Consider the following 12,742-nt stretch of genomic DNA (forward strand, 5'->3'; position numbering starts at 1 on the left):
ATGTAATACATTATATTTTTATAAATCTCGTCTTAATAAATTTACTTTCACATAATAATAATTATATGTACATTACAAAAAATATATGTAGATAACAAAAAAGAAAAATGAATGATATAGAAATTTTATTAAATAAAAGAGAAAAGAAGGAATTATAAGGAGTCTCAAGAGCGTTTGGCCGAGTAGTATCAAGTAACTTTATTTAACTAGTCACTTGAGTTTAAGTCATAGAAATAAAAGTTCGATTTGGACTTGACTTCCCTACTTTTGTATAAACTATAAAGAATAAAAAGAAAATAATTACAAGGCATTTGTCCTTTTCCATTTGTTTTTATCACGTTGTTGTGCGAAATAATTATTAATAAAAAAGAAAAATCAGTGAAATGGAAATTTTATAAAATAAAAACGGAAGAGATGACCACATCTGGGGCGTTTATCCTTTTTCATTCGCTTTTATTATAGCTGCTGTACGAAATAATGAATAATAAAAAAAGAAAAAAAATCAGTGATATAAAAATTTTATTAAATAAAAAAGAGGGATCACAAGATCTGTAGGGATGACAATGGAGTGAGGTGAGGGTAGGGAGACTTATTCCATTTCCATAAATTTAGTGGGGTGGGGTTGGGGTATCCACACGTGAGAAATGATTTTTCCATCCCCGCCCTATTCCCCATTTACTTGTTTTATAATAGATTTAGATACATGATTTTAGTAAATTTAAAATTAAAGACTTAATTAAAAATTATTACCATATTATAAAGTATTTAAATTATTTTAAAAAACCTCTAAAAATTTTGAAGCAATATCTTAAAAATGATATGAAAACTGAAAAATGATTAAAGAGAGAAGCACTTTAAGAGAGAAAAGAAAATATAATAATATTTTACCGTTGCATAAGAATTATATTGGAGGGTTTTCTTTTATTTATATCCCATTTATATTAGGTTAAAATTAAAAAAAAATTATTAACTAATATTATAATTGATAAAATAAAAATTAAAAAAACATTTGTATATAATGGGGATTTGAGTGGTCGTGTGGTGGAGAATACAAAATCAAACCATACTCTATTAAGAAATTGAAGATTATTGTTTTCTCATTCCTCATAAATTATTTAAAATTTACCCCATTTGGGGTGGGGTTCCATGAACCCCAAATCCATGATGAATTTTGCTATCCTTAAAGATCCGTGGCATTTGTCCTTTTCTAGTTACTTTTATTATCAGTTGCTGTGCCAAATAATTAATATTAAAAAAATCAATGACATGGATATTTTATTAAATGAAAAAGAAGAAAAATTACAAAATCTGTCGCTTGAACTCATATTTGGGAAGACATCATTTAATATTCAAAAAGACTCTTTCAAGCAGAAATAGGAGGATCATCCCAACGTTCTTAATTGTTAACCACTGGATCCATATTAGTGAGCTACTGAATTTCTTTCATGATAGATGTGAGAACAATAAAAATGCATTCCACAAATTAAGTTAAATAATTTAACCATTGTATGCTCAACTGTGAACAATGTTTAAAACTCAAGCTCATGAGGTAATCCACAACTCCAAAAGAATTTTATCTCTTATATATAAATATATACAGGTAATAAAATTTGAATGAGGAGTACTTGGGACATGACGCATGAGGGGTTATCGCACATGACTTTTAAGCCCTCGAAAGGATGAAGGAGTAGAAGAGGGGAGGGCAAAGTGGAAAGGTCCTAGAAAATTAGTTTCAACCACCCAAATCGCTAGAGAATTACAGAAAAATGGGTAATAAAATTTGAACAAAGAGTATTTGGGGCATGACGCATGAGGGGATATTGCTCATGACTTCTAAGTCCTTGAAAGGATGGAGTGGAAGGGAAGGCCAAAATGGAAAGATCTTAGAAAATTAGCTTCAGCCACTCAAATCACCAGAGAAGTATAGAAAATGGTTCTTACAACATATCATGTTGGGATTATGTGCTCTTTAAAGCATATTAATTTATTTATATATAAAATATATTTTCTAATTAATAAAATATTTGAGATATTTTTCAAACATCTTCATTGTATAAATATTTTGAATAAAGTATATTTAATCATATTATTTGTATTTATACAATCATCATATTGATTCATAAAAGACATAAATATGAGTTATTTTATAATTAAATAAATTGAGTTTTTAGTTAATAAACAGAGTTTAGCGATCTATTTATATTTAAACTGTAGTAAATTCATTGAATGATTTGTCTTAATCATGTATGAATTTACTGAATTAGTTTGACTACATTAAACTGGATCATATATGAGATTTAATTAACCCTGAAATGACTGTCAAACTTATTAAATCTCATAGACATTGATTTTATTACAATCTAAATCTTGAGTTAATTATAGTTTAATGTTTCTGATAGTCATTTCATTTGAGTTACTAATGGGTGTGACACACATTTGTCATCAACATTACTCGATATCTTAGTGGAAGTGATTATGAGCAGTGAAATTATAGATTAACAATATAGAGTTTGTACAAAACATCACTTGATGAGTTTTCAACACTTTATCATATAATTCTTTGGTCAGAGTATGTCAACATAATTAGTACATTGAAAATAACATTAAGGGAAACCAGTAGGCGTCAAGGAATAAGATGTAATTAAATTGATTGGACTATTGAGATACTAATTTAATTAACAATGTGGTACAAAAGATTGTTCAGAAAAAAAAATCAATATAGTATGAATCAAATTATTATTTGAGAACACTATTCTAGATAACATACAATTATGGAGGTCAATTTCAATATTTTAGTGAAGTAGATTTGGAATTAAATAATTGAGCCAATTTAATTACATGCCTAATTATTAGAGCCATTACTGTATGTACCTATATGATCCCCGAGTTAGCTCATTTAATTAATTGTATCATTACTAGATAGATAAGCGAGATAACTAGGTATTTGAGTTAAAAGCCTAAACATACTATTTGTTGGGAGACTCCATTTAATATGTTTGTGCCTAAGGAGTATTGTGTTATTTTACAAGGTGGGCCCCTATAACAAGAACTTAGTGTAATGCAGCCTTTGGTTTTTATCTTATGTTTTAATTTATATCAAATATTTTCGATTTAATAAAATTAAAAAATAGATAAATATAGAGTCTTTGGTTTCCACCAAAAGTAGATATAAAAAGACTTGTTCTTTCACAAAAGAATAGAGGACCCACAATAAACAAAACATATGAAATAATTTTTCTTTCTAGCTTTGAGAGAATGATTTTTCTACTACCAGTTACTTTTAGTAATGGTAAAGTTACCCACATGTTAAATGTAGATTAAACTTCAATAATAATCTAGAAGATCGCTGGTGAATATCGTGATCTAATAAGATTAATGGTGACGGATCGTGACTTGAGAGCCTAAATTACTTATATGAAAAAGCAATAGTACGATTTCTAAATTATAGTAATTTTATATGTTGTATGAGAATTGTGATTCAAATATTTCCATTACAGAACTATTTTTAACCAATGTATCAAACATGCCACATGGTAGCTTGAGACTACCAAAATAGCGACAACTTCCCCAATAGTGCCAAGACACATTATCACAACACGGTCCTTACCAGGGACGCCTCTAAAATATCTCACTACAGGCTAACAAAGTCAAATATAAGGTACCAAAATAGCGACAACTTCCCCAATAGTGCCAAGACACATTATCACAACACGGTCCTTACCAGGGACGCCTCTAAAATATCTCACTACAGGCTAACAAAGTCAAATATAAGGAAGGGGGGACTACCGACATAGTTACCTACCTCATCTCCAGTGAAATCAAATGTCACTCAATTTAATTGGTTCATTTAAAATGAGTCAATTACGATTGGGGACACATTGCTAGAAAGGACAATCCCTCAAAGGGCAGTTGTCCAGTCTAAAAAACCTAAAGGCCTCAACAAGAAAGGTAAATTACTCTTAAATTCCCACTTGAGAATGGAACAATCAATACCAGTCCGCCATGTGTTCAAAAAATACACAAATATGCCCTCAGGGGCACTACACCTTATAAGGACGTCAGCCTCACAAAAGAAGTAAGTTCTCTCACTCATACAAACAATTAAATTTTCTCTATTTTAGGATTTATCTGAAATCCAAAATTTCTTTCAACCCCCAACTGATTTGATTGTCGGAGTGCCGTTGTCGGCAACTACTGGTGTTGCCTCCAACGGCCGTTCTCTTTAATTTTAGTTCATCGCAACCGTCACTGTCCCCCAAAAAATTGTTTCAAGACAACTCAGCCTCCACTATCGCCGGAAAACACCTGTAGGAAGGGAAGCTCTCATAGTGTCGTGGGCTTAACCAAAATCGGACCAATATAATATTCATATTATATCAAATTATTAACTGTTCTGTTATAAATGTTATTGAAGATTTAACATTACTGTAAACTCATCTTGGTAATATACAACTATTGAAAGCAATAATTTCCATATAAAACAATATTAGCGAATACAAATTTGAAAAAACAGAAGTTCTGAGAAAGAACAATATTTAAATCACTTCTGAGCTTGGCTGTTGCATGATATCTTGCATAAATAATTCGACGTTGTTATAGGAAGATCCACCTTCATCTATAGCTCTTTTAGCCAACTCTCCAAACTCTCTGGCACTTCTTCTCGCATTTCTTTCTTCTCCATCATCCATCAGTATGTTTATAGCCGTTTTGACATTTTCCTTATTCACCAATACTCCAATCTTCTCTTCTTCTCCAAAATTCATTGGAACTTCCACTCCAACACTCACACCAATCCTTAAAACATTCACAATCAACTTCTCATTGCAAAATTGGTCTGCAAAGAGTGGCCATGTAAGCATTTGAACCCCAGCTGATATCCCTTCCAGAGATGAATTCCAGCCGCAATGCGTTAAGAACCCTCCGACTGCAGGGTGTGATAATATCAATACTTGTGGTGCCCAACCCCGAATCAAAAGGCCTCTTCCTTTAATCCTTTCTTCAAAATTTTCTTGTACAAGCCACTTCTCTAATGCTTCTAATTTACTCACTCCCCTGATAACCCAAACAAACGGTTTGTTAGATGCTTCAAGGCCTAAACCGAGCTCTATAAGTTGTGAAGATGGCAAGTTACAGATGCTTCCAAGACAAACATAGACTACTGAGCTTGGCTGCTGTGAATCAAGCCATGTTAAGCATTCAGGAACATCAATTGATGCTGTTTTACCTCTCTCTGCCTTGTCTATGGGCTCTTTGTTGCACAGCGAAGCAGGGCCGATGCACCAAACTTTTCCTTGTTTGGCTTTTTTGTAGTTTTCAATAAATGGCGACTCTAGCTCTTCGAAGGTATTTATAATCGCGCCGTATGTTTTCTTATCGGCCGCCAAAATTTGCTCTCGAAGCTCTTTACGGTCATCATCCCGCTTGGATATTAGTAATTGAACTTTAGTAAATTGAATGTGATCAGGCAATCCAGGTATATTAAAGTACTCTGAATCAGAAGTAACATTCTCGTGAACCTTTGAAACACCCAAGAGGTGATGACAGAAGAGACAGAAGCAAGAAAATCCATGGAAAATAATCCTTGGAACATTGAACTTGGCAGCTGTATCCACCGTCCAAGGAAAACACATGTCAGAGATTATGCAGCAGGGCTTAAGAGTTTTCTCTTTGAACAAATTTTCAAAAGGCTGTTGAAGCATGTGAAGCGACTTCATGAACCTTGCAAAGTCTGTTGTAGGAAGCAAGTCACAATTCTCACAACCTTCAGGTATTCCTGCTTCTTGCCAAGGAAACTGGATCTCAATTAGTCGGATTTGTAGGCCGGATTTTATTGCACGAGCAATCACTGTTTTGAACCTTGCCGCATTAACTGGGGTGGTGACAATAGTAACAATAGCTCCATGCTGTGCAAGCAATCTAGCAATGTCAAACATGGGAATCAAGTGGCCTGGAGCCAAGTAAGGAAGCAAGAGAAAGTGAACCTGGCTGGCTTCGGATGCCATGGCTCAATCTGGATAGATGATTTCGGGGATACCCAGCTATCATTTAAACAAAGGAATGGGATATTGCTGATGTCAGAGTCTGCGTAAGCCTATTGGCTTATTCAATTTGGCTGTGAGGTGCGGATAATGCTATTATAACAAATTGATTAATTTATCATTGATCCTTTGTTTGTTTCTTCACACTCTCAATTGTATATTTAGTTACCGTGATTCAGCCAACTAGTCTTGAAACTCTGCGAATATAATAAATGCGTTCTTTTTATTAACCTGTAATAATTAATTCTGTTCAATTGTTGTCTTTTTCGACCTTAGATTCCATGTTTTTTAATTTCTGCCATTTTGTGGATAGGCGTTCTTGACGTGCTTGCATGACATTATTAAAATATATCTATATCTGTATCTGTGTGTATATATTAAATTTGATTCTCAATTTTCAAACCCTGCTATGTTCATTCACCTCAAGAAAAATTGCCTTTGATATGTCGTTTTCAAAAGTGATTGATGCGTGGCTGAATTATTTTTTTTAAAAATTATTCAATATAAAGACCTCTGCTTTGCACTAAATCAGTAGTTCGCTTGACAACATGAATATATCCAAACTCAGACAAATCACATGTTATTGTGATTGCGTTGTGAAGGAAAAGAAAAAAAGAAGAAGAGCGAAAACCAAAACAAAACCTGTTGATTTTTGAGTCAGAATCAATACAAAAACTTGTAAATCTAAATTTAAACACATATTCAGATTATATGTGGAAAACTGATAAACTAAGATTGTGCTGCTGATTTATGGTCGGAGAATGATCACAAAGTTGGAAAATCCTCTCAATTCACGTTGCAAGAACCCTCTAAGCTTCTCTTGACTTGAATTTTCTCTAAATTACACTTTTACTTATTCTTTACTTTACTTTGCTTAACTTTTTTTCTTTATAGATTTGCCCTCTATTTATAGCATTCCATGAGTAGTGATCAATCTTCTCAATGATCACTAAATAAACTTAAACAATTGTTGGAGTGATCATCTTCTTAATGATCACTTAATATCTTTTAATAAAATATTGTAAGATATTATAGAGTTCTAATTCAAAATGATCACTTGCTCTTTTTCATGTATCTCTCGTGAGTGACCCCAAAGTGATAGAACCCTATATATGAATATATATTTACATATATATTTCCAACATCTCCCACTCACACATGATGAGATGTTTATGGTGCAACGAGAACTATTTGTTCAACCCTCAAAACTCAATTATCATACTAGCAAATGCAACGTGTGACCCATGAACAATAAGCAGGAGCTATATTGCTTTGAATCTCAATTGTGTTCTATACAAAAGAGTTGTTCATCATATATCCTAGATTTCATATTATTACATCAATTTCAAGTATACTAAGTCTTGTATCAAAAGCTATGCTTGACAATATATACTCTATGTAATCACAATTGTATCAATTCTAGATTATACAATCAGTACCAATGAAAAAACATAAGGTAGATGTAAGTAATGAATCTTCCCATTACACTCATATTTCTTAGTTTTAGATTAACTGCTTTCCTAGACTTGTTTCATAAACTGAATAACATCATAGCTTTAGAAAACAAATTTAAAGTAGCAAACACTAATATATCACCTCAAAATATAGTTGATACTATGGAAGGATACCTGTTGAGGTTTATAATACCTCAAAGAAACTTTACACAATGAGAAATAAGGGAAATTTTCTCATTTTTCTTTATTTAGTCATCAAAGCACACGTTGTATGAAATAGGTGCTACAGTGAATTCTCTTTTCTAAGAGTGTATGTCTAAATTATTTCACTATACAAATCTTAGTTCAGTCGCTACTCAAGCGCCTAACCTAAGCTTTTAATCGCTTATCTAAAGCGCCAAATTAAAGACTTACATCTGGCTTTAATCAGGTTTCCATGATTATTGGGTATATCATGGTCGGTTTTATATTTATTATATATAAATCTCATCTTAACCCAGTCAAGGCGACACGTTTTATAAATGCTCCATGAGAATGTACATGGTATCTGATTCTCTCTCTGTTGTCTCATCTCAGCTTGCTTTTCTAGCAACTGAGCTGATCGCTTGTGTAAGAAAGTCGATCAAAACCTGATGACATAACTTTACTCTAAATATGTGTAAAAAAATTTTATATGGACAAACGATAAGAAGAATTTAATCATATAAACAATTTATCACATGCCCATTATTCAAAAAATAATATCTCATCAAGTACAATTTTACAATCTATGTAAGCCTAATGATTGAGTATGTTTCAAGTAAACATCTCGTGTTATGGCTTTGGTAAATGGGTTTGCTACTATAAAATGTGTAGATGTGTATTGTATTAACACTTCTCTTTGTGCTACAATTTCTCTCACAAAATTGTACTTGGTCTCTATGTGTTTTAACTTACTGTGGTATTTGGCATCTTTTGTAAAAGATATGGCTGCTTGACTATCACAATGTATAATTACTAGTCTAGAAGAATCAGTAACTATTTTGAGATCTTCAATAAATCTCTTAAGCCATACAACTTCTTGCACTGCAATCGGCATATGTATAGCCAATTAGGCGCAATTCACCTCCCTGATAGCATAAAGAGTAGTCGGTAGTGCCTTTTAGATATGCAATAATCCTCTTGACTGCATTCCAATGCTTTCGTCTCAAATTTGATTGGTATCTGCTCACTAACCCCACAACATAACAAATGTCTGGTCTAGTACGCATCATAACGTACATAAGACTGCCAACAATACTTGAGTACAAAACTCGTGCCATTGCTTTTAGTTCTTTAGGAGTCTTAGGGCACATTTCAAGGCTTAGAGTTTTTCCTTTTGAAATAGGAGTATCCATAGGTTTACAATATGACATATTGAATCGTTTAAGAATTCTCTTAATCTATGTCTCTTGTGAAAGAGATAAAAGTCTTTTTGAACGATTCCTATGAATTTTAACTCCTAAAATATAAGCTGCTTCGCTCATATATTTCATTTCAAAATTTGAGGATAACCATTCTTTAATGATTTTGACAAACTCTAGATTGTTTCTGGCCAATAAAATATCGTCCACATATAGAGATAAGATAACAAAGTTATCTTATGATCTTTTAACATATACACAATGGTCTTCTTCGGTCATCAAGAATCTATAAGAAATTATGGCTTCATGAAACGTAAGATACCATTGGCTGGAGGATTGTTTCAACTTATATATTGACCTTTTAAGCTTGCAAACTTTGCACTTTTGGAATATCTAACCCTCAGGCTTATCCATGTATATTTCTTCCTTCAGTTCTCTATTGAGAAATGCTGTTTTAACATCCAATTGATGTAATTCAAGATCCATATGTGCAACGATTGCTAGAATCAATCATATTGAGGCAAACCTTACTATACGGGAAAACGTTTCCCCATAGTCTATACCTTCTTGTTGGGTATATCCTTTCACTACTAAGTGTGCCTTATATCTCTCAATTGTGCCATTCGCCTAATGTTTTATACGTAGAACCCATTTATTTCCAATGGTTATTTGTTTAGGCGGTAAATCAACCAAGTCCCAGACCTGATTTGATTTCATGGAGTCCATCTCTTCATTCATTGCTTTTATCCATAATTCTTTAGCACATGATGCAATAGCCTCATTAAAAGTTCTTGGCTCATCGCTATCGTGTAAAGCAACCATAAATGTCTCCCCTTCAATCTCAAAATGACGACGTGAGATGGAAATACGATTACTCCTTCGAACTGAGGCATCCTGTGAAGTCATTCCATAAAATGGTTGACTCCCACTAAGATAAGAAATCCCAGGTAAATCTGGGTTTTCCTTAATTCGATTGACAATACTCAGTGGATAATTCATTTCATATAAACGAATATCTTTGTCAACATTTGTTATGCTAGGAAATTCATTCTCTTAGAATATGACATATCGTGATTCTAGTTCAGTTATAGTTTCATCATCACGTTCATCAATCAATACATACCATTTTGACTGCTCAAGATATCTTATAAAAATACATTTTTTTTCCTCTTGCACCCAATTTTCCATGTGTATGAGAAAGATTGTGAACATAAACTTCAGACCCCCAAGGTCGTAAATGAGTTAGAACAGGTTTTCTGCCTATCCATAGCTCATATGAAGTGGAACTAATTGACTTGGGACTCGATTAAGTATGCAGGCAGTAGGCAGTAGTAAGCAATGCATCTCTCCAGTAGGATATTAGGAGATTTACTTGCGCCATCATAGACCTAACCATCTCAAGTAATGTCCTCTTTCTCTTTACCGCAATACCATTTTGTTGTGGAGTCCCATAAATAGTTAATTGTCTCTCAATACCTTTCTCTTGACACAATTCCTTGAACTGTTCAGAAAGATATTCATGTCCACGGTCTGTTCTTAAGACTTAAATCATTTTTTTTAATTGATTTTCAACTAATTTTAAATTTTTTTAAAGCAATCTAATGCTTCAGATTTGTGAGAAATCAAATAGACATGACCAAAACATGAGTAATCATCAATTAATGTAATAAAGTATGAGGCGCCATGTCTGGCCCTTATACTCATTGGACTACATATGTCAGAATGAATAATTTGCAAAGAACTTATAACTCTAGTTCCTTTACCAAATGGTTTTCTTGTTGTTTTTCAGCTAGACAACTTTCACATATAGGCAATTCTATTTTATTGAGTGAACCCAAATAGCCCTCTCTAGATAATCAATGCATTCTGTCTTACTCTATATGTCATAGTCTGGCATGCCATATATTAACATCCACAGAATCAGAAGATGTGATCAATGAAAAATAATTTTGATTAATTACATTCAAAATCATAAAACTATTAAGTAAATAACCAGTTCCGACTAGAGTTTTATTAAGAACTAATTGCATACAAACATCATGGAATATCACATGATATCCCATGTTCAGAAGTACAATGATAGATACTAAGTTTCATCATATCTCTGGTGCATATAACACATCATGGAGATAAAGCATTTGACCACCCTGCAACTGTAATTGTGCCAATCCCTTTAGCTTCAACCCTTGAGTTATTCCCCACATATATCCACTTAGTCCCTTTAATACTCTGACGATATTCCACTTAGGCTCCACGTTCATTGGCTACGTATTCCGTTGCTCTTGAATCTACAATCCACAAAGGATGAGTTTTAGTCATATAAACGGAGCCATTTACATGCATATTATGTAAATTTTTGGATTTAGTATGTACCTTTTCGGCTTAGTGCAATCACGAGCGAAATGACCAAGTTTGCTACAATTGTAACGTGTCACTTTGCTCATATTCTTCTTCTGACCAGCGCGTTTACCTCTCTTGCGCTTACCCAAACTGGATTGCCCTTGATCAGATTTCTTCTTACTCTGAGAGGAGATTTTATCTCCTCTTTTGCATTTAAAGTCTGAAGCTTTTTGCAAGTTGGTATCAGCCATATAAAGTTGAGCAGAAGATTTAGCTGCCACTAGGCGCTCATCTTCTAACTCCAAGTGACGTTGAATATCTTTAAATGTCTTGACACTCTCATTATGTGTCATGTTAACTTTCATATGCTCCTAACTATCTGGAAGGGACCGAATAACTGCCTGAACTTGTTGTTCATAAGTTATAATGCTATTAGCATTCTTTAGCTCTCTTATTAAAAGTGACATTTCTCTCAAATGCTGCTCCATCGAAGTATTGGGGCGTAATTTGTGAGTGTCAAATTTAATAGTAAGTCTTCTAAGTTTGGTGGCAGAATTACCACCATACTTATCTTTCAGGGCATTCCATACTTGGTGAGCCATTTGATATTTCTCATATTCACACACAAAATCATCTTCCATAGTGCTCAGCAACAAAATGCGCGCACTACGATTGTTTATTTTCCAAGCTCTGCAAGCTTCAAGATCTTTTTTATGTTGAGTGGAGTTACTCTTTGGTGGCTCAGTCATAATGTTTGTAATTACCTCTAGTGAGTCTTGTAATTTAAGGAGGTTTTGAACTTTACGGTACCAAATATCATAATTGTTACCGTTTTGTTTAATTCAGCCACGACACTGTTTGTTACCATTTCTTCTAAGAAAAATACAAAACACGGAGATAAGTAAAAAAATTCTTGATTTTATTTACACATGTTTAATTATTTTACTGCAAATAAATAACCGAAAATATGATAAGTTTAATGTAAAGATTTGATTCGAAAAGTCGTCGAGACTTCTAATCATCATCATTTCCAAATATTAAGTTAACATAATTTTAGTATATTGCGTAAAATATTAATTCATTTATTGTTTATTCCCTCAAAATTTTAACAATAATGGAATTCCCACTCATAAAATATGCCATAAGAATACATCCATCATGCATTTGTTCACGTGGATAATACACCAGGAAAAATTCCCAGGAAGATGGTGGAGATTAAAAATCCCTCTCAGTATCAAAGTTCCTTAGACTCATGACCTTTTGTCAAAATTTTCCTAGACATGCAATTTATCCATATTACTACGCCAGGATTATTCTCATTTATTTTTCAAGTAGTTTTGTTATGCTCCCACTGAAGCACAACTCTCTCAACGATGTATCATCATATGCAAAAAATATTTTTTCATATTTTTAATACTTACATAAAGTATTATTATCTAATTTTAAAGTATTTATTTGACTAAAATTGAAATTAAATATATAAAAATGTTATAAATTAATTTTTAAATCACAGAAAATAGAGAATAAA

At 32.9% G+C, this 12,742-nt stretch overlaps 1 protein-coding gene across 1 annotated transcript; it reads right to left on the reverse strand.

Moving 5' to 3' along the window:
- Positions 1-3,998: 3,998 nt before the first annotated feature.
- On the reverse strand, positions 3,999-6,264 carry LOC18034981 (UDP-glycosyltransferase 73C3). Its single transcript, XM_006423755.2, has one exon. It carries the CDS (start codon positions 6,000-6,002, stop codon positions 4,536-4,538), a length of 1,467 nt encoding a protein of 488 aa, XP_006423818.1. The 5' UTR covers positions 6,003-6,264; the 3' UTR covers positions 3,999-4,535.
- Between the last annotated feature and the right edge of the window lie 6,478 nt (positions 6,265-12,742).

This window comes from Citrus clementina, unplaced genomic scaffold (assembly GCF_000493195.1).
Source record: "Citrus clementina cultivar Clemenules unplaced genomic scaffold, Citrus_clementina_v1.0 scaffold_8, whole genome shotgun sequence".
Taxonomy (NCBI): domain Eukaryota; kingdom Viridiplantae; phylum Streptophyta; class Magnoliopsida; order Sapindales; family Rutaceae; genus Citrus; species Citrus x clementina.